Below are 23,335 nucleotides of genomic sequence, written 5' to 3' on the forward strand. Positions count from 1 at the left end.
TTAAAGTTACATGTTTGACCAGGAAATAGCAAGCTCAAAAGAAGACGGCTTTTTTATGTGGAACAACTGACAGTTTGTGTGGATCTTGTGAATGATTGTGACTGAGCTAGGACTCAGTAATTAAAGTCTACACACGACGGCTTCATTGATTGAAAAACGAAACTTTTTCATGCATGAAGCTTCTACTTGAGTTGGTAATTTGGCCGCTATATGCAGTCAGATATTGACCAAGGGAGACAAAATGGGTGGCCGCTGGCCGCGTTAGACAGGTGACTGCTATACACAGGGTCTATAACATGTAAATTTGCTGCGGGGGATTTTTCAGTGGCTGCTATAGGCAGGTGGCCGTTCTATAAAGGTGGCCGCTAAGACAGGTTTGACTGTATGTCATTGATCCTATTAATTCATGTAAAACGCCACGAGGTGACAGCTTTGTTCTCAAAAGGAGTGGTTTTCCTTTATTTTTTACTTTGAGTCTATTACACAATGGTTAACTTCTCGTAAAAATGTTAAAGCGTTACCTGAAACATTACCGTTTACTTAAGAACAGTCTTATGATGGTAACAGTTTGACCCTGGAACAGATTATTTCCTATAGTAAAACTGCTTTGAAAAGATCCCACTGTATTTAAATGAGTCTCTTTGCATGACAAAACAGAATGAAATGAGGATATCAGGAAGCTATGTTGTCTCCCCCTTTCAGCAAGAATCTTCTAAGGAATTACAGTTGATAATTTGGTCGTCTTAAATAGAGCGAATGCTAATACTTGTAGATCAGAATAAAGGCTGCATGTAATCTACTACACTGTGTGGTGCTTACATAGACTGACTTCATCTGCATATGTAAACGTATGAAATCCATTCAACTGTCCCCTTAGCAGTTAAAGTGTAATGCAGTCACACAGATGAGAGGAATTTCAATGTGGATCTCATTTAGCTCAATACCGCGTCACTAAAATAACGTTTTCTCATACTGAGGTATTGCTTGTCCAGTTTGACGTCAATCCAAAACAGGGTGAGGGAACTTCCAGCGCATGACGGCTCCATCAGCGCTGGTGCTGATCAGAGTGCGGTTGTTGCAGCAGATCTCAATGCTGGTGATAGGGCCGCCATGAGCTTTGCCGACATGGGTTACCATACCTTCCATGTAGTCCCACACCCTCACCACCTTGTCGTCTCCACCTGGCACAAAAACATGATCAAATATTCAAACGAGAACTACACTGAATGGTATAGTTGGCAGCGATATAAGAACATGATAAATGTTAAATCATAGCTGCCAAATGACATTTGGACCAGGTTTGGCTCTGGATGACCAGTCCAGTTTTCCATGGAGACACCCTCTTTTTGAGACTTACACTGTGGCTTACGGTTCTGTTTATGCAATCACTATAGAAGCACAATTAATTAATGAATTAATTAGTTGTGATATCACTCAATTTGTGTACATGTAAACCTTTTGAGTCTCAGCACACAACTATGGTGTATTCAAGGTTTGATTTTTTTGAGAAGGCATTTTTGTGATGCAAATGCATTAATCTTTTGAACGCATATTGTTTTGAGAAGCCAAACTCTTTACTTAATTGTTCCCAGCAACAAAGTGGAACTACGTTCTTCATCACAGAAATCTGACCAGAACTGGACTTAGGAGACCAATTGGGGGGTAAGTCACTGTTATTGGACTACAATGCTGATGGGGATGTCATACAACTTCATGTCAAAAAATCCCAACTATCCTTTTAATATCGGTTTTCCTTATCTGGAAAAACCCAATACCAATGTCTACCGATACCACATTTTTATGCAATATCGGGCCGATATTATTGGTGAGCTGATATTATCGGACATCCCAAATGGTTTAGAAGGCAAATGCCACAGCCCCAATGTGACAATATTTTGGTTTTCAACAGAATGAACAAGGTGAGCACATGAACACCGGCAGTTTTCCAAACTGAGGCAAAAAAAATACAGATGGAGGTGCTGCAGGCAGCGGAGCCTTCGTCCCGACAGTCAACGCTTACTGAGGCGTTTGGTCAGCAAGGTAAATGTAAACAAAATAGCGCAAAATGGCACACTCAGTGTTGTTCGTTATTTGTTAAGCCTTCCTGTTAAGAAATAATACCCAATGTTCATTATTCAAGTGCAATTTTTTTTACAGAGACTTGATATTCCATTGTATTTATTGCATGTATTTTTGTGTGTGCTTTTGATTGGAGTGAGAGAGAGAGAGATGTTTCTTAACAGAGACAAGGTCTATATTTTTTTGTTATGATTGTGAGTTTTATTTTAGAGCAATTTTTGCTAAAAGAGACTGAGAATCCATTTTATTTTCATTTGGTATTTTTTTTGTCTTTTTTTGTTTGTTGAATTTAGTATGTTGTTTGTTTCATTTATTTTATTTAAAAGCACTTGACATTCCAATTACAATGTTAAAAAAATGTGATATGATTTACTCACATTATTATGCCATATAATTAATGAAAAAAATGCTCTCAGAAAATTTTGTCAATAATATCAATTATGGAAAATAATTTGTAGGGCAATTATCGACGAGCAAAATTTGTTATCGTGACAGGCCTAATTTTGAGTAAGCACTGAATTGCAAACAACCATTAAAGTGAAATAGGCTGTTCATCAGCTAAATTTTAAGACCATAGCGTAAAAAAACCTTCACCCCCCCCAAAATAGAAATACAATGTTAAATAAAAGGACTCCGTAATGAGTAGCTGCGCCATTCTTGTTAATCACCTCCAAAATTGGTTTGGGCATGCTTGATGGCAGTGTTTCCAGCAGGCTAGTGGGAATATTGCTCCAGGTGGTGAAGATGGCTTCATGGAGGGCATCCACAGTCTGGAATTGATGTCCATTTTTGTCAACTTCTCTTGCCATCAATACGCAAATGTTGTCAATTGTATTTAGATCAGGGGAACACGCAGCATGTTCCAAAAGAGTGAGGTTATTCCTCTGAAAGAAGTCCTTTGTCAGGCGGGCATTGTGAACTGCAGAGTTGTCCTATTGAAAAACTCAGTCATTACCACACAGATGAGGGCTTTCAGTCATGAGGGATGGCCCCTGCAACATCTCCACATAGCCAGCTGCCGTTTGATGCCCCTGCACAATCTGAAGCTCCATTGTTCCTTTGAAGGAAAAAGCACCTCACCCAGATCATGATGGTGCCCCCTCCAGTGTGCTGTGTAAAAACATCTCAGGTGGGATCTCCTTGCCCTGCCAGTAAGCCATCAGAACCTTCAAGGTTACATTTTTTGTCATCAGAGAATAAACTTTCGTCCCCCTTTTGATGTCCCATGTTTGGCAGTCTCATGTAAATTCTAAATGGGCAATTTTGTGGCGCTGAAGGAGACGAGGCCTTTGAAGCCGTTTTTTTTCTTAAAACTCTTCTCTCGCAGATGCGGTGTGATGTTTATTGGACTGCCCTCAGCCCAATTAACAACCTTTATTTGGGCTGAAGATCGTCCCGCGTCTTGACGAACAACCATTTGGATCCTCCGGCTCAGGGCCGGTGACATGTTTTGGGTTCTACCGCATGACTTTTTTGTTTGATAACCCTCAGGATATTTTAAGAAGTCCAACCTCAATGGCACACTGCGAGAGGCCATGCTTATGCAGCTCAACAATCCGACCACGGTCACACGTTCAAAGAGAGAAAGCTTTTTGCCTTTGCCACCAGGCTATGGTCTTGAACATTCGATCAGCTGATAAACAGCTTATTTCAGTTTAATGGTTGTTTGCAATAAATTGCTGACTCAAAATTTTTGTTGTCTCACTCCCATTTCTTCTTTTTACATTTTGAAGCTCTACTTAGAACCTCCTTAAGATCCAACAGTGCAAAATGTAAATTTCTGCAATTTTTCAACTGGTCTTCAAATATTGATCAGTTTACATGCAGTTATTTCAAAGACAACATATTCCAAAGAGGTTACTGAATTACACTGTATTGCATTACTAAAGTGGAACAGAGGGACAAGAGTTTGAGTAACAGATGCGTAATTGACAATTACCTGTCACAAAGTGTCTGCCATCATGGGAGATGAACATGCAGTTGATGGCCGACGTCTGCAAGCCCTGTAATTCTCTGATTGGTGTGCCATCGTGCACGTCCCAATAGATGATCTGAACAAATAACCAACAGTTATCTACTGTATTTCACAGAAACAATTAGGACAAGTAATGTTTTTCATGTGGAACATAGCTGGGCTACACAGCAGAAAAACTACAGTGCTCCCCTTAGTGTGGAAATGGACCTTTAATAATCAAGTTCCACATTGTTTTCCAATGACAGACACCATAAATAATGCATATTTCATTATACAATTTTGCAAAGGATACACACTTATAAGTATCAAGCAGACACAGCAATGTAGACGGACAGATTTGATGAGATTACGCAACTGCCCCACAGGCTAATGGAAAGAGTAGCATGTGCCAGTCATGCACACTTGTTTGAATGACAAACTCCGAGCCTCCGGAAAGAAAGCTAACAGAAACATGGAGTCAGACAGGCACAGGGAAATTACTGTAAATTTTGTTTTCCAATTTCCTCATATAGTGGCCAGAGGGTGTTTATTGACTGAACTGCAAACAGTACCAGGTGTTCATTATGGAGAAGGGTTTGTTTGTACAAATGCATATTTATAAAAATAATTTTCACAAAAAATTATATTTAACTAAAATTATAAACAGATCCACTTATTTTATTTATATATCATTTATTTACAAAATATTAATAGGTGAGTAATGATTCATTCACTACATCAATGCATCGATTTATATTCCTACGATTCAACTACATCGATCTGGGTTTTCAAGTTTCTATTCAGGGCGACATATCAATTTAACGTTTAAAAGCGAGTCAATAGATTGAATCGATACTTGGAAATTAGGCATTGGATTTAAGCACGGCAGGTTTTATATGAATATGCTTTTTTAGCACTTTTCATGATAAAGACGTTAAACGTTACAGTCTGCCTGTCTGTGACGTCATTGTCTTCCGGGTATGCGCTGGTCATGGGAGTTGTAGTGGACCTGTGAAATACAGTTGATTTGCTTTTTCTTCATTTGGTCAGATCAGTTGATTCACTTCATTCGTGTTCATATTCAACTCATCTGTCCATATTTGAAACTCCTTTTAAGTGACATTTATGGGGACAATATGCAAACTAAGGACGTTTTGTACGGCTATAGACGGCAGTTTACAGTAGTTTACGGACGTCATCCTCCAGCGCAGCGTGTCCAGGTCAGAACATACACCGCCGTACGCGGAAGCAATAAATGGCGTGTACTTGCTTGTGCCGGGGAGGGAGGAGGAGAGAGGAAAGGCTGGGAAGCCGTAATTTTTGTTGACCGTTTATTCCATTTGTCGCACTTTTACACTCGTGTTTCATATGTATTCTTCTTATGCATGACCACGTTTCCTTACACTGCTGCACGCCACCTGCCAGCACTTCACATGCAAAGTATCTGTCTGCTCTCCTGGTTTGGTCTGATCATTATCAGAAATGGTCATAAACTCACCACACCACGGTATTCTGTTCAGTGTCTCCGTTAAGCATAACATCAAGAACCATCCCGACCCTCTCAGCGGCAAAAGGTACATGGTGGCCACATTACCTGCTAGTTGTTCTTTCAAATGGCTCCTCTGATCAGGAGGATTATCAGCACAAAAAAAAGCCCTTGCTGCCATCGGCCCGTACAGGTGCAAAAGTTTCAACACCTAACTGAAGATACCATACCGCATTCATTTGCTGAGGACTTTTCATAATGACCCTCACCTTTGGGTGCAAAGTGCAGGTTTGGATTGCACTATTTAAAGTAAATAATGAATCATGGCAACCTATACCAACCTCTGTTCATCCCGATTTTGTATTGCATTTTTAACTATTTTTTTGTACTCATTAATAATAATGATAATTTATTCTTAAGTATGTCAGCATCATTAATCATTTATACCTGATTCCCTTGCAAAAAAAACAACAGGAAACTAAAGGCCCTGTCACACCTTGATGATTTAGCCAGCGTATGCCTGACATGATCATTTTGATGGCATACGTTGAACTGTCGACGTTTTTTTCAATTTTGGGCATATACATAGCATATTCATAACGAGTTTGACGTATACATGACGTATTAGTAACTTTTCTACAACGTTTCCATCTCCTCTCAGTCAACCCTTGCCAAGAAGAGAGCCAAGAAGACACCGTTTTGTCTCAAGGTATGTTGACGTAGTACGACTTGTCCGTAACTTACAAATGATGTGTGTGAACCGGCGTCAACGATCGCATAACTTATTGCCCGCGTATTCGGGACATATGAATCATACGTTGACATACGTCGAAAAGTTTTGTGCATGCACAACATTTTTGGACAACTTGGACGTACTACGACGTATGCCGGCGTGCTTCAGCGTGCTCTTAACTTATACAAAACTTACCCATAACTTATTCGACGTACGCCAGCGTATTAGCCAAATTTTTCATACGTTGGCGTACGCTGGCTAAATCGTCAAGGTGTGACAGGGCCTTAAGAAACTGCACCTGTCCAGTATCCAGGTATTTATTTCAGAATTTTTGACTAAAAAGTTACTGAATCGATTTAAAGTTAGTGATTGGTTTTGGATTGTATTGTTCTAAATGAACCAATATCGTACTTGAATCGTATCGGCAACCACTAATCGTGATACTGTGTGAATCGAAACATTATTAAAGCAAATTGTTACACCCCTAATTAACAGAATTTTTAAATTGTTTTATTCACCGGATATTATTTTTCAGCCATGGCTTTTATTTATTCAAGTGGGCAGAGCGCCTCACAATTCATTACTGTAGTGAAAACCAGTATTTAAATACAAATATGAAGAATATTTCGCTCATCCAATCAGTAGTCAGAACACAGTCTAGATGCATTTGTGGACTTGTGGTGATTCCGATATTTCAAACTCTTTTCGAAATTGTACAGTTCCTCCACTCCTGTGTAAAATAAATAATTACAATATCCATCCAGCCATCCATCTTCTATACAGTTTGTCTAGTCACACTTATTGCAAACATTGATCCAAAATTAGAGAACGTAAAGGTCAAGCTAGCAGGAGGGTTTGGAGCAGAAGGGGGACCGAACAGTGTGTCAAAAATAGACATATTTATGGGTGTCTCAAATACTTTGCAGATTTTTTGCTAATCATTGGTGGTCTAGATGGTAAACCCCACAAAGCGGGGATCTACTATACTTACTAAGTGAAAGTGCCTCACTCTACATGCACTATTATCCAACTGACCCTGTTCTCACAACAATTAAGTACAAAGAATTGTTCACAATTAGTAGGGAAAAGACATTGTGTTCACCTAAAAGCTTTGTCGTTTACCATGTTAGTCTATTTAAGCTCAATGACCACTGACTAGGTTGAAATCAGGGTTGCTAAACAGAACCAAAAGTTAATCATCCACAAGGCTTTACAGCTGTCAAAGGCTCACGTCTCACACAAAGGCGTTTGTAGACTGTGGTTATTTATAGCCCAGGTGACAGAAACATCACTGAGTTGCACACCAACAGAGTTTTCTTGTTATTTAGGGCAATGCTGATTGCCTAATAAAATAGGAAGCATGGTGGGATATATATGATAATGAAAACAGCCTTCACCTGAAATGAAAGTTTTGTGGTTTACAACAAATACACAAGGATCTCAGTGTGTCATCTTTTAAAAGTCCAGTTGTCATGTACTGACATGCATATGAAATTAAACATCTAAGCAAAACTAAATACAGGCTCTGAATACTGTATTGTGCTGTGATAATGTGGAACCTCTGAAGTCAGACACCCCAAAATACAATCTACAATTTGGAGTTCGACCATACATTTCCTAAAAAATACTTGAGATGCAAACCATCATCATGCATGAGACTTCAGGTCAATGAGCATCTAAAGCGGAGGGTGCTCATTACGTCAATCGCAAGCTCCCGGTCGATCGCGAAGTTAGTTTAGGTCAATCGCATAAACGTCACTTTGTAGATATCATATGACATCAGTTAACTGACTCCCCTCCTGATTCGCTGTTGCTCCCAAGCGGCAAAGATTGACTGGCGACAGACGTCTCAAGCTAGACACAGAGATGCAACTTTCATCTTTATGATTGTGATTATGGATGAACTAACTCAGCAATAAGATGCCTATATCTAACAAAAGTTATCCGACACTTGAAGAGCTATTCATGTTGGAAAAATGTCAATTGTTTGATGGCTTTGTTTTGCGTCCTGAACTCCACGATAGAAATGTTTTATACACTTCCGTTTCTTAAACTATTATTTCATCATTAATGTGCCCATTGCTGAAACCTTTTCAATAGGTAGCCTTGACTAACCAGATGGATATATGGCAGCTGTACTACCAAGATGAACCATTTACAAAAGCAGATGACGAAAAAAAGTTAAACTTCACCCACACAAGACATCCCCTGACAGCTTGTATTTGTAGGAGAATTCTTCTGTCTCTTGGCTCTTTTCAGTCACGACCTCTTCCTCATTTGAGCAGCTTATTAGCAATACCGCCTGTGTGACTTTTCTTGGCCCATCTGTGTTCTCAGGGAAATTGGGCTGCCATCCAAAGCTGAGCCGTGTACGCAGCCAAGTCAAGGCTATGATGCTCTGCGTATATACTGTATATATATAAGATGGAATGATGGGAGTCACCGGAGCAATGGACAACGACTTCATCATGATAATCTTATGCTTATGCTATTGGTACCGTCTGAACACTTTCCCACTGGATTAGTTCTGTCCAAAACCCTGGAGCCCTGGAACCCTGGAACCCTGGATCTCAATTGACTTAGGGTGATGTTGGACAACACCATGATGGCCAGGAAAGTGGGACTTCTCATAAAATGTCTTCAGGTTTGGCAGGGCGGTGCCAGCAACTCATAAAGTGGTTTGTACAAATAAATTAATAATCCAGGTTCTCCGTACTATTTCAAACACAGAAAATAATTGAGAACCACCGGCCTATGGGGAAAATGAATAATCAATGCTGTATTGACATAAATATAAGACAGTATTAAAAAATACCAAATAACACAGTATTATGAAATACCTGACACTAACCCTGAAAAAAGACTGGTCATCTTATGTTTGAGGTCTGGGGATTTATACATGCAAACCAACAAGTGGCGGCACATGACTTCTCCCAAAACCAGTCAGTTTTTCTTCCTGTCACTCACACACACCAGTGACCTGGTCTGATGCGAACGCGACAGAGACCCACTGAAAAAATGTGTCTCAAAGTTTGTGAGTAAGTTCGCAAACAGCTAAGAAATATGAAATCCTTCTGTACGGCAATTGACCATTTTTTCACTAATGTATAAAACTTCATTGCAGAAAAAATATTTTGTCTTGAAAAATATTTTAAACAAGACTTGAAAGATACTTTGTCTTCCATCCATCCATGTTATATACCACTTTTCCTCTTTAGGGTCACGGGGACATGCTGGAGCCTATCCCAGCTGATTCGGGCGACAGGCGGGGTACACCCTGGACTGGTTAAATTGGGGTTAATGTGGTAATGGTTTCCTTATCTGAATTTTCTTAACTCTTGTTCTGATGATCAATTTGTGTTGAATTGAGCAGAATAATTCTGCAACAAGGAAATTCAGTTGAATGTCTAGGATATCGGTCATGCCACTATTGAACTGTAGAAGTGAGTCTTTGATGCAACTTTTGTGCACAAGTGTATATACCGTATCAAATAGTTGTGCCATAGTGGACTGGTTAGCTCTCATTTATCTTCAGTTTCTTCAGCATGCTGGGATGTAGAAAAGCGCTGGCCTAAACAGGAGAGATGGGAGTATTTCTTCGACCAGACAGAGTGCCTGTGTCCTGGGATGAGCAGATGGTGGTTCTGGCTGGCACTAGGCTGGCATCGGCACATCCGTATGCAGGAAGGCACAATCGTTCCCCTCCCAAACTCCCTCACTCTCTGCATGCACCCTTCTTATTCCTCCTTCACAGCACATTCACAGGCTGTTCTAATCAGTACAAATTGTCGTCACCTCTCAGCATGACATGATGAGCGTGTGTGTGCGCTCAGGTTCAAGGAGTGTGGATGAAGTTTGGTTTAATTTATTTCGAACATGCATATGTCCGAAAAGGAGTAGGAAGAAGCAGAGCTTATTTAATCCGATCCCCTTTTTGTAGCACATCAATTGCTAATACATACATGTGTGTACATACACATACAAACACGCACATACATATACACTTACATCTGCACCTACACAAGTTCGCACATATATACATATACAGTATACATATATACAGTGTACAGGTACACAAATGCTTTAAAAAAAAACAAAAAAAAACCCTTTTTTCCTCTTTTCCTTTCCTTTTCCCTATCTGTTTATCCTGTCCTTCCTCTCCTGTTGATATCCACATCTTCTTTGGTTTTACACTGCTAGTGACGCTGGGTTTGTATACAAGAGTTCTTTTATTAACTACGTCGAGGTTATTGCAATTATGCTTATTGTCATAGTAATATGATCTTTAATATGTTTCCAGATCACTGATATCTTGGACAACAAGCACTCTTGCAACTCCTGGACCTCCTTTTAATTTGATGTAGATTTTCCCGTTAGTGCTCCAAGTGTTTTGAATCTTTCCTTGCTTCCTCAGGTCTCATGCTTTTTTGCGATGTCGGAATTGCGTTTTGTCAGATGCTCATTCATGTAGACGTTGGTGCCTCTTAGCTTCTTTCCCTGTTTCAGCAGTGCAGCTTTGAATTCCCTGTTGGTGAACTTAACAATGATTGAGGTGTGGTGTTGTTTCTGCTATATAGTGGGATGCACGTGTCAATACTGTTGACATCGACATCCACCTCCTTCGAGTGTAGGAAGTTAGCAATCTGTTGCTTTATTGAAGGAACATCTCTTGACTTGGGTGTGATTTGGAGCCCTGTGAGGACCACGTCATTCATTCGTGCCATCTGATCCATCTCGTCAATGAAGTTTTTGATTTGCTCCTTGATATTCTCCTTTCTTTCTCTTCCTCAAGGGTGGTGCGAAAGTCAGCATTGTCCTTCAATAGTGCCTTGATATCATCCTGTAGAATGTTGATATCATTGCATAGTGCTCTATTTTCTTCCCTGGGGTCTTTAGCATCCTTAAGATCAGTACGTGACGCGGCTTCCATATGGTTTATAGCCTCCTTGAGAGCAGTGCGCAAGGCAGCATTGTCTTCCAATAATGCCCTGACATCTTCCTGCAGAACCTTAACATCCTTGCAAAATGCTGTATTTTCTTTACGGTTTATCGCTTCCTAAAGAGCAGAGCGCAAGGCAGCATTGTCATTCAACAGTTCCTTAATGTCGTCCTGCAGAGCCTTGATATCTTCCATAGGGTATTTAACCTCCTTAAGAGCAGCGCTCAGGTCTGCAGTTTCATCTTGCAACTTCTTGACTTCTTTTCTTAGTTTTTTGATGTACTTGTTCTGTGCTCTATTTTCTTCAGACTGTATCTCTGTAGTTGAATGCAGCTTCTCAATTCCTCGCATTATTGGTGGTAGAGTGATCTCTCTACTCTCGAAGCTACTATCTAAGGTTTCTTTGAAGCACTTGAAAGCATTTTGCAACTCTTGGTATCCTGGACTAGCTAGGTATTCTGCCACTGTTTTTATTTCCATGTCCACTTCGAATTCAGAGCCAGAATCATTTTCCTATGCAAGTTCAGAGCCAGAATAATTTTCCTTTGTGTTTGACATTGTTGCTAAGCAACCTCTTTTAACTTCAGCAGTTCGCTAGTTAGCTAGACTTGCTAGCAGTATCGATACTTGTATCTGTACCTCTCGACTATCCAAGTTAAAGTTGGGGGACTGCCATACACGTCCTTCCCCGTCAAGGAAAAAAAAAAAAAAAAAAAAAAAGTGCACCATCAAGGAAGCAACACGTTTTCTGAACAGACTCTCACAATGGAGAGCCGGCGTAATTATGAGTGGAGAAATAAATGACAAGCTTTTGAAACTAATCTATGTATCTGCAAGCGCATGTGTGTGTTATTGTTCAAGCTTTCACTGTGGAAAGCGAAACTAATCGTACCACAGCGGAAGGCTTCTCTCTTCTGCTCAGCGAGTGGAAAATATGATGCAATAATGAGACATTGAAATGAGCACCCATTCATTTACACCTGATAAATTTAACAAGGGTGTGAGATGTATTGCCTTATTATCAAATGGTCCACAAAAAATAAAAATGACATTTATGCTATCGCAAAACACTAATGGACATTGTCAATAATAGTAAATAATAGGTAACAATACCAACCTTTCTGTCGGTGCCACTGGTCACAATCTGATGTTCTTCAGGGTGGTAGCACACAGTCCGGAACAATGTGTTTTTGGCAATTATCTTCTGAATTCGAACAAATTTCCTACAAGAGGAGGTTCAAAGGGAAGACTTTAATGCTTTTGTTGATTGAAAGACACAGAAAGAAGGTGAACAGTATAATATAGTGCAGTGGAACCTCGGTTTTCGGGCACCCCAGTTTTTGTATGATTCGGTTTTCGACAAAAATATTTGTCAAAATTTTGCCACTGTTCTCGTACAGTCTCACACCATATTGTGTGTAACAAACACATTGAATCTTGTAGTATTAATAAAGATGTACTGTAGATGGCCAATACTCTCAGCATTGCTTGGTTATTCAGCCATCTTGGATTACACACCCTACAACACATTTTGCAAGACTTAGTTTGCACAATACTACAGTATCCTGTAAAGCTGATTAATTTAGCAAACTCAAATGAGAATTAGTCTGTTAGCCCACATATCATTTTGCGGACTCAAGTGCCTAAACAAAGAATACCACATGTTGGTGACTCAGTTTTGTCATGTTATTAATACACTGCGTGAGTCCAATTTGTGTCTTTATTACAAAATGTGCCTGTTAGCATTAGCATTAGCATTGAGTTTAGAGTAAAAAACAACAATTGCTTCCCATCATGCATTTCTGATTTTTGCATTCTTTCTCAGATGACACCATGAGTCAGACTGAATAATGACCTCCTGCAATTTCCGATGGGTTGAGAAGCTTCTTGCAAGTTCCCCTATAGCTCGTGATTGGCTCCTGCCAAAGAAAGAGCTACCATTTCCTCACTTACTCGCAAGCGGCACAGTATTTAAATGATCAGTAGTAGTTCTGAAGTAAAGGAGGTGTCACGAGATTAGAACATGGCAACAAATTAGTCGCACCGCTGTATACTATAAGCCACAGGGTTAAATGTTTAGGAAAAAATTGTGGCTTATAGAATAAAAATTACGGTAATTCATTTAATGTTTTATGGAGTTAGTGGCATATTTTGTACTTGGACTTTACAGTAGCTAGATATATTGCTAGATATAATTGCATGTGGTCATTGATACAGTGGTTATGGAGTTATTACCATAGAAACAATTCCACAATTTTGTTAGATAATATAAGATACATTATTTGTAGTTAATAGTCATTTTTAGGCCAAGTAAGTTCAATTGGATAAGTTCCCGTGCACACGTTTCACCGTACACTAATTTGCCACAGCACCGTGGTTGGAAATCACTGGCTTAGGCAATAGTTACAATATTTCCTCAAATAGTGGCTTCTGCTGAAATTGCATGCCCCAATATAATATCAGGTGTCAAGAAGGAAATAAATGTTGCACTCCAAATAAACCCCACATAGATGTCCAAACCACAATAACAGAATGCCCGCGGAGCAGACTATACACCTCCATAATTATTTTATTTCATTAGCATCACAATTTATTTTAAAGAAATACAAACATATACATAATATTCTAAAAAACCCTCTTTTCTAATAAACCCCATAACCGGTACTCTCTGCAGTTAAGTAAATAAAAAAGCTGGCCATTGCATGAGGAAATAAGACTATTTAAACACCAAACACTGACTGTTTTAGTCAGTGTAAAAGTGTAGTGTTTGAATTTCTTACTGCAGCAAACCAGTCCTAAAACAGCAGTGTCTACAGTACAAGAGTAAAGTTATCATGCTAGTATGTACTGAATGTGTTTTCTAGAGGAAGATTGTGCAGCAGACAGGCAACTCACACAATGTCCCAGATGATACACGTTCCATCAGTGCTGGAAGTGACACACTCCTTGTCATCACTCTTGATTTGGACACACGTGACAGCGGCTTTGTGCTCTGTCAAGAACGCCAACCGCCGGTGGCCATGCTTCAGCAGCTCCCAAACACATACCTGCATGGAAACAAACTATTTGATGCTGTACTGTATCACAAGTCCATTTTTTCCTATACTGTTTATCCTGTTCAGGTTATGGCAGGGTCTGGAGCCTATCCCAGGTGACTTAAGAGTGAAAGGTGGATTAAATTCAATACAATTGAGGAAAAATGAAGTGCACTACTTGGATGCAACTAGCAGAGGTACTGTTGATTCTACTATTGTAACTTGATACCTTAAAGGCGATTACACCCGATTTTCATAGAAACTGATCAGCTCAATATACAGTAGTATTATATGTCAATTTATATTTTTAGCACCTCTAGGTTTACATCACCTGAATACAGGACTGACCTGTCCTTCTTGCCCCCCACTGACAATCTTCTGACAATCCCTGGACCCCTTCATGGCTGTCACACCGCCTCTGTGCGCATTGTGAATGATGAGCAAGAGGCGACCACTTTGCGGAGCAAACACACGAATCTTTCCATCATTCCATCCTAATCATTAAAAAAACAGTAAAACGATTGTTCATAATAAAGCACATCCATGTTGTCATTGACAATATCTAAACTTGGACCTACCACTAATGATGCTGTGCCCGTCAATCATCAAGTACACACAGTTACATGTCATGCAGGGCTCGGGGATTCTCAGCAGCTCTTTGGGCTTGTCTATGTGCCACACCCTAATGTCCTCCTCGGAGCCAGTGGCAAACAACTCAGACGACCCACTGATGCATAAAAATAATAATTGTAAAAAAAAAAAAAAAAAAACATGAAAAACTTGAGAGTTAACAAACAAGAAAATGATGTGCTACATCGGCTCACATTCCCTTGATGTCAATTGACCAAATACTTTAGGGCCCCTGAAAACACTGCATAAAATAACAAATTCCTGAATGGCAAATGCCATATTTTTTGAGAAACATCCTAAATTAAAGCTGAAAGTCTTCATTACTATCACAGCTTGGTTATTATATTTCAAATCCATTGTGGGGCGACAATATATAAAGTAGGGATGAACCGATCGATCGATTTCTGTAAAAAACACGTGATCGGCATATGCTGATAAATGCCTTTCAAAAGCCTATCACAAAAAACGGCGTACGGCACCAAACACCACATGTGTGCTATGCCACGTAGGGTTGCCAAAACCCGTATTGAGCTGACAAGGGACGCACTTTGTCCCGTACTGCCGCGAGAATCAAAACTAGTTTGTAAATGACAGCCTGCAACAGGCTACGCCAATCAATGCCAGCGTGTTCGTACACACTTTGCCTAGCTGTCACTGGCTGTACCTGACGTTGGCAGTTATCCGCCTAGCTTCTGGTCTTCGGACCTCCAAATGTGATTTTTTACCACAGTGACATTTTGTTTTTAAAACAAACAAGCAATGTGATTAGTTCAGAGATTGTTTTTGTCCAACGGTAAAGCTACAAGTGGATATCACGTTCATGGGGTACGTACTAACATTTTCAAGTGTCACTAAACAATTATGCTCTCTCGTTGTCATTATATTAATCTTGTCCCGAAAACACTATTTGTGCATGGTTGTTTCATTAACATAAACATCTAGACAATTCAGGTATCAACTTATTGCCACCCCTATTTGAGTAATGGTCTCACCTTAGCCACCCCAATGAAAAATTTCTGGCTCCGCTACTGTGTCTGATATCTGTCTGACTTATTTTGAAGTAAAACTGAGCTATATTTTAGTCATCTTCCTCCTTGTTATATGTCCATTGCACAGTTATAAGTCAGTGAGTTTGTGGTCTAATTTAGTGCAATTGATATTTAATTTTAATTTAGGCATTATTTATAGGCATGCAGTTATGTTTTCCTTCACTTCTTTGACAAAATACCTTCATAAATTCTTTCCAACTTTGGACATGTAATTATGTGTATTTATGTTTTTAAAAAATGACGGTAAATTAAAAATACATTTGCTTGGTTTGACTGAGACAAAAGTTTAAAAATAAAATACATAAATGAAGGAATAAATAAGTAACATAAATAAAAATGGGTGGCGACTTAATGGCCATTGGAAAGTCTGGGTGCTAGGTTGACACCATTTTAGACCTGCAATAGACTAATATAGTTCTGTAGACTACTGATATTTCAGTTTAAGATTAGATTACATGAAAAAGATGTGCTTATGCCGCCCTCTGGTGTCCTTTGTAGGTACTAACCACACAAATTGGTGGGAACACGTTGTGTGATCACAACAGATAACATGTTCTCATCATGGATACATTGTAATTGTTTTGTCTGTATCTGTGACTATCCCGCCCAAAAGTGTCCTGCCTGCTACTCACTAAGCGATGGAGACGTCTTTGACGGTGCCGTGGTGGCTAGTGGATATAAGGTCAGCTTTGAAGGTCTCATAATTGATGCAATAGATCTGAGAAGCATCTGTGCCAACATAGAAGTGTAAGCCGTCGTCTTTGAGCGCAATTGAGGTCACGCCGTTGTTCAGCTGGATGTGTCTAATGCGGAAGACCGGGAGATGAGTAAATGATATGCACAGTGAATGAACATGCATTGTAAAAATGTAACTGCAAGCCACTAAATTTGTGAATTTTGAGTGAAAAACAAAACGAAACTTGCTGTCAACTCACTTGATAGCTTTGAAGTTAGTCGTGGAACACAGTGTCAAGTTGCCGAATCCAGAACCAACAACAAGCTCACCTGTATGTAATGCTTTTAGGACATTGGCGCCCTGTGCATAAAAGACAAAGGGACAAAGGTCACACTACATTCATCAGCAATAGCAAACAAACAGGTATACTCTACACAGCAGGAGACTGACTTTAATGCAAATGAATCATAGTTCTGACCTACCAGACTGTGTTTTGTTTTAACCGGACCATAGTTGCTCAGATACTTTGTCTTGGTGTTGATTTTCAAGATGTCTCCACTGGTAGTGCCGCAGAAAATAAACTGATCATCTGGCGAGAACTGTAGACAGAAAGGGTGACGGGGGGAGTCGGGGGAGTCCACGCTAATTGATTTATTGAACTCTTATTGATGGCATTTTGAATACACAGACACCGTGACAAGATCCCGAGGGCCATTGTTGTGTCATTCATACACAATCAATGTTGCAACATGATAATGCACGGCCCCATGTTTCAAGGATGTGTACACAATTCCTGGAAGCTGAAAACATCCCAGTTCTTGCATGGCCAGCATATTCACCAGACATGTCACCCATTGCAGTTAAAGTGCACATTTTGGAGTGGCCTTTAATTGTGGCCAACCTAAGGCACACCAGTGCACTAATCATGCTGTTTAATCAACATCTTGATAAGCCAAAATTGGAGCAAAAATATTTTTATGCCATGTCTTCAATTAATCTTGAATGAATCTACTGTGACTGTGACATATGTAAAAAAAATAAAAATAAAAAGTGTGAATTCACTGCAGTGAACCTCAATGCATTTCACAGTCCTCTTCAGCTTGCGCAGCTGACAATCTGAAGGTTTAATCTTGTTATCCTCGTCCAGCTCCCAGATCTGCAAGGTTGCCCTGCACATACAGAGAAGAGAAGAACTTGAAAGATCAGATCCCTATTAGCGGTGACGCTTGTAAACAGCTGCTCTTTCTGGGATTCAAAAATAATAATAATAAATAATAGGAATAAATTCAACCTTGTAGGTATTTTCATTCATTCATTCACTTTCTAAACCGCTTATCCTGTTCAGGGTTTCTAGTGAGTTGCAGCCTATCCCAGCTGACTTTGGGTGAGAGATGTGCTATACCCTGGACTGGTCTCCAGCAACAACAACCATTCACACTCATATTCACACCAATGGACAATTTATTACCCAGAACCTGGATGCAAAGCAGACATGCATTCAGAATTATAACACTGAAATACCATGAATTACAAACAGGACGACGACATCCCCTCACCTGCCAGCAGAAGCGAACATGTTGTCGTTTGTGTTGGAGAACTTGACGGTGAGGCGGTGACATAAACTGAGCGGTAACGCTGGGGCTGAACAAATGGCCTGCTTGGTCGCAATGCTCCATAAGAGTATTCTAGGAATGCACAGAAATGTGTTCAATCACAGTAGTTACACAGACAAGAATGTTCAAAAATGAGAAGCGTGACGCGCATCTGTGACATGTGATGCATTATGTCTCTGTCATTTGTCATTCAAGTTTGTGTTGTTAACATGTTTTAATGTTAAGAGTGGTTAACTTATTTTTACACTTGTGTGACAATTAAGAAAATTTAAAAGTTCCTTAAAACATATCCTGTTCAGTTAATAAAAGTTTTATGATGCTTGACACCGGAACAGACTATTTCTACACTCAAAATTAGAAATGCTTGTTTTTTGCTCCCATCTTTCATGAGACTAAAGCCCTATCGCTCTCAAATGTTGTTGCCAAATCTGTCTAAATCTGTTAGTGAGCATTCACAATCCATCCACCTCACAGGTGTGGCATATGAAGATGCTGATTATACAGCGTGATTATTGGATAGATGTGCCTTAGGCTGACCAGTCTAAAATGTGCAGTTTAATTGTATTGGGGTTGTGTATTACCATGCTGCAATATGAGGTGATGGTTGTGGATGAATGCTATAAACAATGGGCCTCAGGATCTATAACATACACCTGCCCATACAATAACTCCAGCGCCACCATGGCGCACTCTATCCGCAACACAGAGCTGTTTGGGATGCTCCTGATCAGTGTGTAAGGCATTTGAGGCATACGGAGGTCAGATGGTCAATACAGTTAAACTGCACATTTTTGAGTGGCCTTTTATTGTGGCCACCCTTTAGGTAAATGAATCATAAATTATAAATGCTCACTAACAGATTTTGACAAACTTGTAAACAATATTATTTGACAGGTAGGCCTTTTGCATACGTAGAAAAAGTTTGACATCTTTGAGCTCAAGAAAGACGGGGGCAAAAACCAACGTCGTACATTTATATTTTTGGATAAAATGTATTATCATTACCTATGGACTTTTTTTTAACCTTAAATGTTGTTTATTTATTATTAAACCTGATGTCAAAAATCTTGGGGTCATAATCGACAGTGGATTCAAATTCGACAAACAGATTAGCTCTGTCAATAGGACGAGCTTCTTTCAGCTCCGTCTTCTGGCTAAAGTGAAGCCTTTTTTAGGTCAGCAGGATCTTGAAAAAGCGATCCATGCTTTCATCAGCACAAGACTGGACTCCTGCGACGCACTTTACGTTGGCCTCAGCCAGACCTCAATTTCGCATCTGCAGCTGGTCCAGAACGCCGCTGCCCGGTTTTTAACAAACACGCCCAGACGTGAGCACATCACCCCGGTGCTGTCATCACTCCACTGGCTTCCAGTTAGTTTTAGAATCGATTTTAAAATTTTAGTATTTGTTTTTAATGCCATTAACGCCCTTGCTTCCTCCTACCTGTCGGAGCTTTTAACTATCCGCAATCACGGCAGGGCCCTGCGTTTCAGGACAGCTTCCCACGGGCAAAGAAGTCCCACGGGCAAAATACAAACAGTGGGGCGAACGCTGTTTCTCCGTCGCTGCTCCCAGTCTGTGAACAAACTGCCCACTGATATTCGCACCACTACTGAAGTCAGCCTTTTTAAATCGAAATTGAAAACTCATTTATTTAGACAGGTGTTCAACACCAACTAGGGCGGTCTTCATTTTATGCATATTTAGTTCTTGTTGACTCCCATTTTATGTACTTTTTCTTATAGAGTTTTTATTTTGTGTTTACTGTGTTCTTATGTATCGTTTCATTGTAAAGCACTTTGGGAGCCTGTGGGCTATTGTAAAGCGCTATATAAATAAACTTTGATTGATTGATTGATTTATTATACAGTAATTTCCAAAAACCTGCTTTCTACAATGTTGCACATTTGTATGTTTTAACAACCTTTACCTGCCATCGTCCTGACCACCAAGGGACACCAAGTATTTGTCGTTGGGAGAAAAGGCCAAGGCTTCTACTTTTGCCTCGTGGATTTGAAAGTGGGTATAGATGGATCGCGTTGCATATTCCCAGACGATTATTTCTGCCTAGGAAAATACACAGATTTATTCAAAATGCTCAATTAAAAGTAATCAAATATAGAAAAGTTATAAGCAAAGCTACAGTACATCAAAGCCTTGAAAATTTATCTCTCCCGAAGCAATATATATTCCACTTTTGGACATGGAGATGCAGGCTACATCGCCAGTGTGTCCATGCAGGAAGTGTCTCATGTCGTCTTTAATTCTTGTCAGAACGATTGTACATCCCAGAGGATAGATGAGGTGCTCTTTGTCCGGATGCAGCCTCATGCCAAAGCGCACTTGTCCTAAAGACACAGAAAATTACATCATCTCAACAATGTATACTGTGAATTATCAGGAGTTTATTTATTCTTTATTTCATCATTATTTATTTCTACATCTCCTGTAGCCGCAGTTCGACTAACAGTCGTACCCTTCTCTCCAGCACCCTGGAATAGACTTTTCCTGTAGTCGAACCTCAGCTACAGGAGGTGCAATGTGGTTTTCGTCGCAGAACACTGGACCAGCTCCAAATCCGAGGCCGTGATTCTCAGTCGGAAAAGGGTGGATTGCACCCTGCGGGTTGGGAATGAGGTCCTGCCCCACGTGGAGGAGTTCAAGTATCTCGGGGTCTTGTTTACAAGTGAGGGAAGGTTGAAGCATGAGGTCGATAGTTGGATCGGCGCAGCGTCTGCAGTCGCTGTACCGGACCGTCGTGGTTAAGAGAGAGCTGAGCCAAAAGGCAAAGCTCTGAATTTACCGGTCGATCTATGTTCCCATCCTCACCTATGGTCATGAGCTTTGGGTCATGACTGAAAGAACGAGATTACGGATACAAGCGGCTGAAATGAGTTTCCTCTGTAGGGTGGCTGGACTCACCCATCAGTTCAGTCATCCTGGAGGGGCTCAGAGTAGAACCGCTGCTCCTTCACATCGAGAGGAGCAAATTGAGGTGGCTCAGGCATCCAGTCTGGATGCCTCCCGGACGCCTCCCTGGTGAGGTGTTCAGGGCATGCCCAGGCCCCGGGGCAGACCAAGGACACACTGGAGGGATTTTGTCTCACAGCTGGAGGGATTTTGTCTCACAGCTGACCTGGGAACGCCTTGGTGTCTTCCCAGTGGAGCTGGAGGAGGTGGCCTGGGACCGGGAAGTCTGGGCTTCCCTACTGAGACTGAGGCCCCCACGACCCGGACCCGGATAAGTGGAGGAAAACGGATGGAAGGATGGATTTCTACATTTTCATCAAAAAATGACATGCCATTGTACGTGTTTTGGCCAGTCACATTTTCTTTTATTCTAAAGACATATAGCTCAGATTTCAGTACATACAGTACATGTATTACTTAAGATAAGCAAAGTGGTCTAACAGCAAGAAAAAACGACTCAAAATAAGTGTTTATTAGCTTCACTTTAGATATTTAATCTTGCTTGAATTTCAGTTTTTGCAATATACTTCCAAGTCTTGTCATATCATTGCTCTATTCATATGTAGTATGTGGACAACACTGCATGTGCTAATTCGTTGCTACATACAGCATTGCTACAGGCATTTTTCAATGTAAAGGTAGAACGGCACTGTACTCACATTTACAAGTGTTCGACAGGATGTTGCAGAACTTACCGTTGTACCCCGAAAGAGTCGCCAGTTCAAGCTGTGGAACATCTTTTTGTTCAAGATCCATGTTGTTCTACAATTCACTGCAGAATTGCTGTGTATTTGAATAAAGAATCATTGAAAATAGTTATTAGAGTTCATACAACATACAGTACTGTGCAAATATTTTAGGTCGCTATGGTACCTTCCTGGTTCACTCACAAGAATTTCTTTTCACGTTTTTTGTTGTTGACGCGTCCTTTCGTTGCGTGACGTCACGAATACGCGTAATGGAGAAATCTGAGACGTAATTTGTAATAGCCAGTCGTAATGACACCTACATAATCGAATCAGACGGTGATGTTATAGTTGTATCAATCTTATGAAGTCTAACAGTGAACTAAACCACCAATTACAACGTAAACCGTATTCATTGAGACACGAATAACGTAATTAAAAAAATACATATTGAAAACAACAAGCTAGTGTACACCAATGCAAGCTAACCACAATAATAAACAGTTAAATCAGTACATTGTACTGTATATCATTAGTTGGAGCAAGTGCACCTAAAATGATGGTTATTGTTATGGAACTTACCGTTAAAGCCACAAACACCCCTTAACAATTTGTTTCGTGTCGATTAAAGTGAAATGCTACTGAATATCTAAGAGATTTTAACCAAAGGTCCCATTTGATCGAGACACAAACAAACAAACGTTACCTGGCAACGAGAACTGGCTCGAGCCCCACCCAAAGTCTCAACACCCTCTTACCAAGAAAATAGTATTTTACTCTCGTCTATGAATTTCTCTCATCTTTTTGTCGGGTTCCATGTGACACATTGTGTTCATTTTGGCATTTTCTACTGCTACTGTCTTAGTGTTACTGACTTAACTTACGAGAGGCAAAAGTAGTCGACACAACTTCCGTGCAGCTCTTTCACAATAAAAGCAGTATGACGCTTGTTGTGAAAAGAACAGCTTATCCAATGTCTTGAATGTCTCCGGGAAAGGGGACCTCTACGAGAAACTTTTTTTTTTTTTTTTACTGAGATACGCATACAGAACAGCCACTTATTTTTTTTAATTTTTGTACACAATTATTAAACCTAACAAGGGGGTAAAACAGCTCCACGTTGGACATAAAAATGTGGTGTGTTTGTTTTTTATAACATAGTATGATAAATTATGAACTGAGTGAAGTGGACTATGAAATCATGACCAAAAAGGGCCATACAAATGTCCATGTACTCTCCAAAGGTACCGTACCTCGACTGCCATGTAGTGGCGCCTTCGGATGCATGACAATGCTTGGCCACATGCGACTTACGTAAGTACAGTATGTCAGAATTCCTGAATGAACTGGCCTGCCCACTCGTCCCCAGAGCTGTATCCAATCGAGCACTCTGGAACATCACATCTTGCTCAATCCACCGCTGCCACATTGCACCACCAATTGTCCAGGAGTTGACTGACGCCATGACCCGGGCCTGGGAGGTG

The 23,335-nt window shown here is 40.3% G+C and overlaps 1 protein-coding gene across 6 annotated transcripts; it reads right to left on the reverse strand.

Annotated features, from left to right (window-relative positions):
• Positions 1-501: 501 nt before the first annotated feature.
• On the reverse strand, positions 502-23,251 carry cfap52 (cilia and flagella associated protein 52). 6 transcript variants are annotated; one of them, XM_054779839.1, is made up of 16 exons: positions 22,610-23,109; positions 22,056-22,170; positions 21,861-21,948; positions 20,344-20,543; positions 20,126-20,262; positions 18,138-18,266; positions 17,654-17,750; positions 17,064-17,180; positions 16,841-16,941; positions 16,538-16,708; positions 14,805-14,953; positions 14,575-14,720; positions 14,087-14,238; positions 12,309-12,414; positions 4,019-4,130; positions 502-1,181 (listed from the first exon to the last, which is right to left on the reverse strand). In XM_054779839.1, the coding sequence occupies exons 3-16, from the start codon at positions 21,919-21,921 to the stop codon at positions 1,000-1,002; spliced, it is 1,860 nt and encodes a 619-aa protein (XP_054635814.1). In that variant the 5' UTR covers positions 21,922-21,948; positions 22,056-22,170; positions 22,610-23,109; the 3' UTR covers positions 502-999. The 6 variants fall into 6 exon arrangements, with proteins under 6 accessions (XP_054635814.1, XP_054635813.1, XP_054635815.1 ...); XM_054779838.1 differs by having other exon boundaries at positions 22,434-23,109; XM_054779840.1 differs by having other exon boundaries at positions 22,736-22,754.
• Between the last annotated feature and the right edge of the window lie 84 nt (positions 23,252-23,335).

The sequence above is a fragment of the Dunckerocampus dactyliophorus genome, chromosome 6 (assembly GCF_027744805.1).
Source record: "Dunckerocampus dactyliophorus isolate RoL2022-P2 chromosome 6, RoL_Ddac_1.1, whole genome shotgun sequence".
In the NCBI taxonomy this organism is placed as follows: Eukaryota; Metazoa; Chordata; class Actinopteri; order Syngnathiformes; family Syngnathidae; genus Dunckerocampus; species Dunckerocampus dactyliophorus.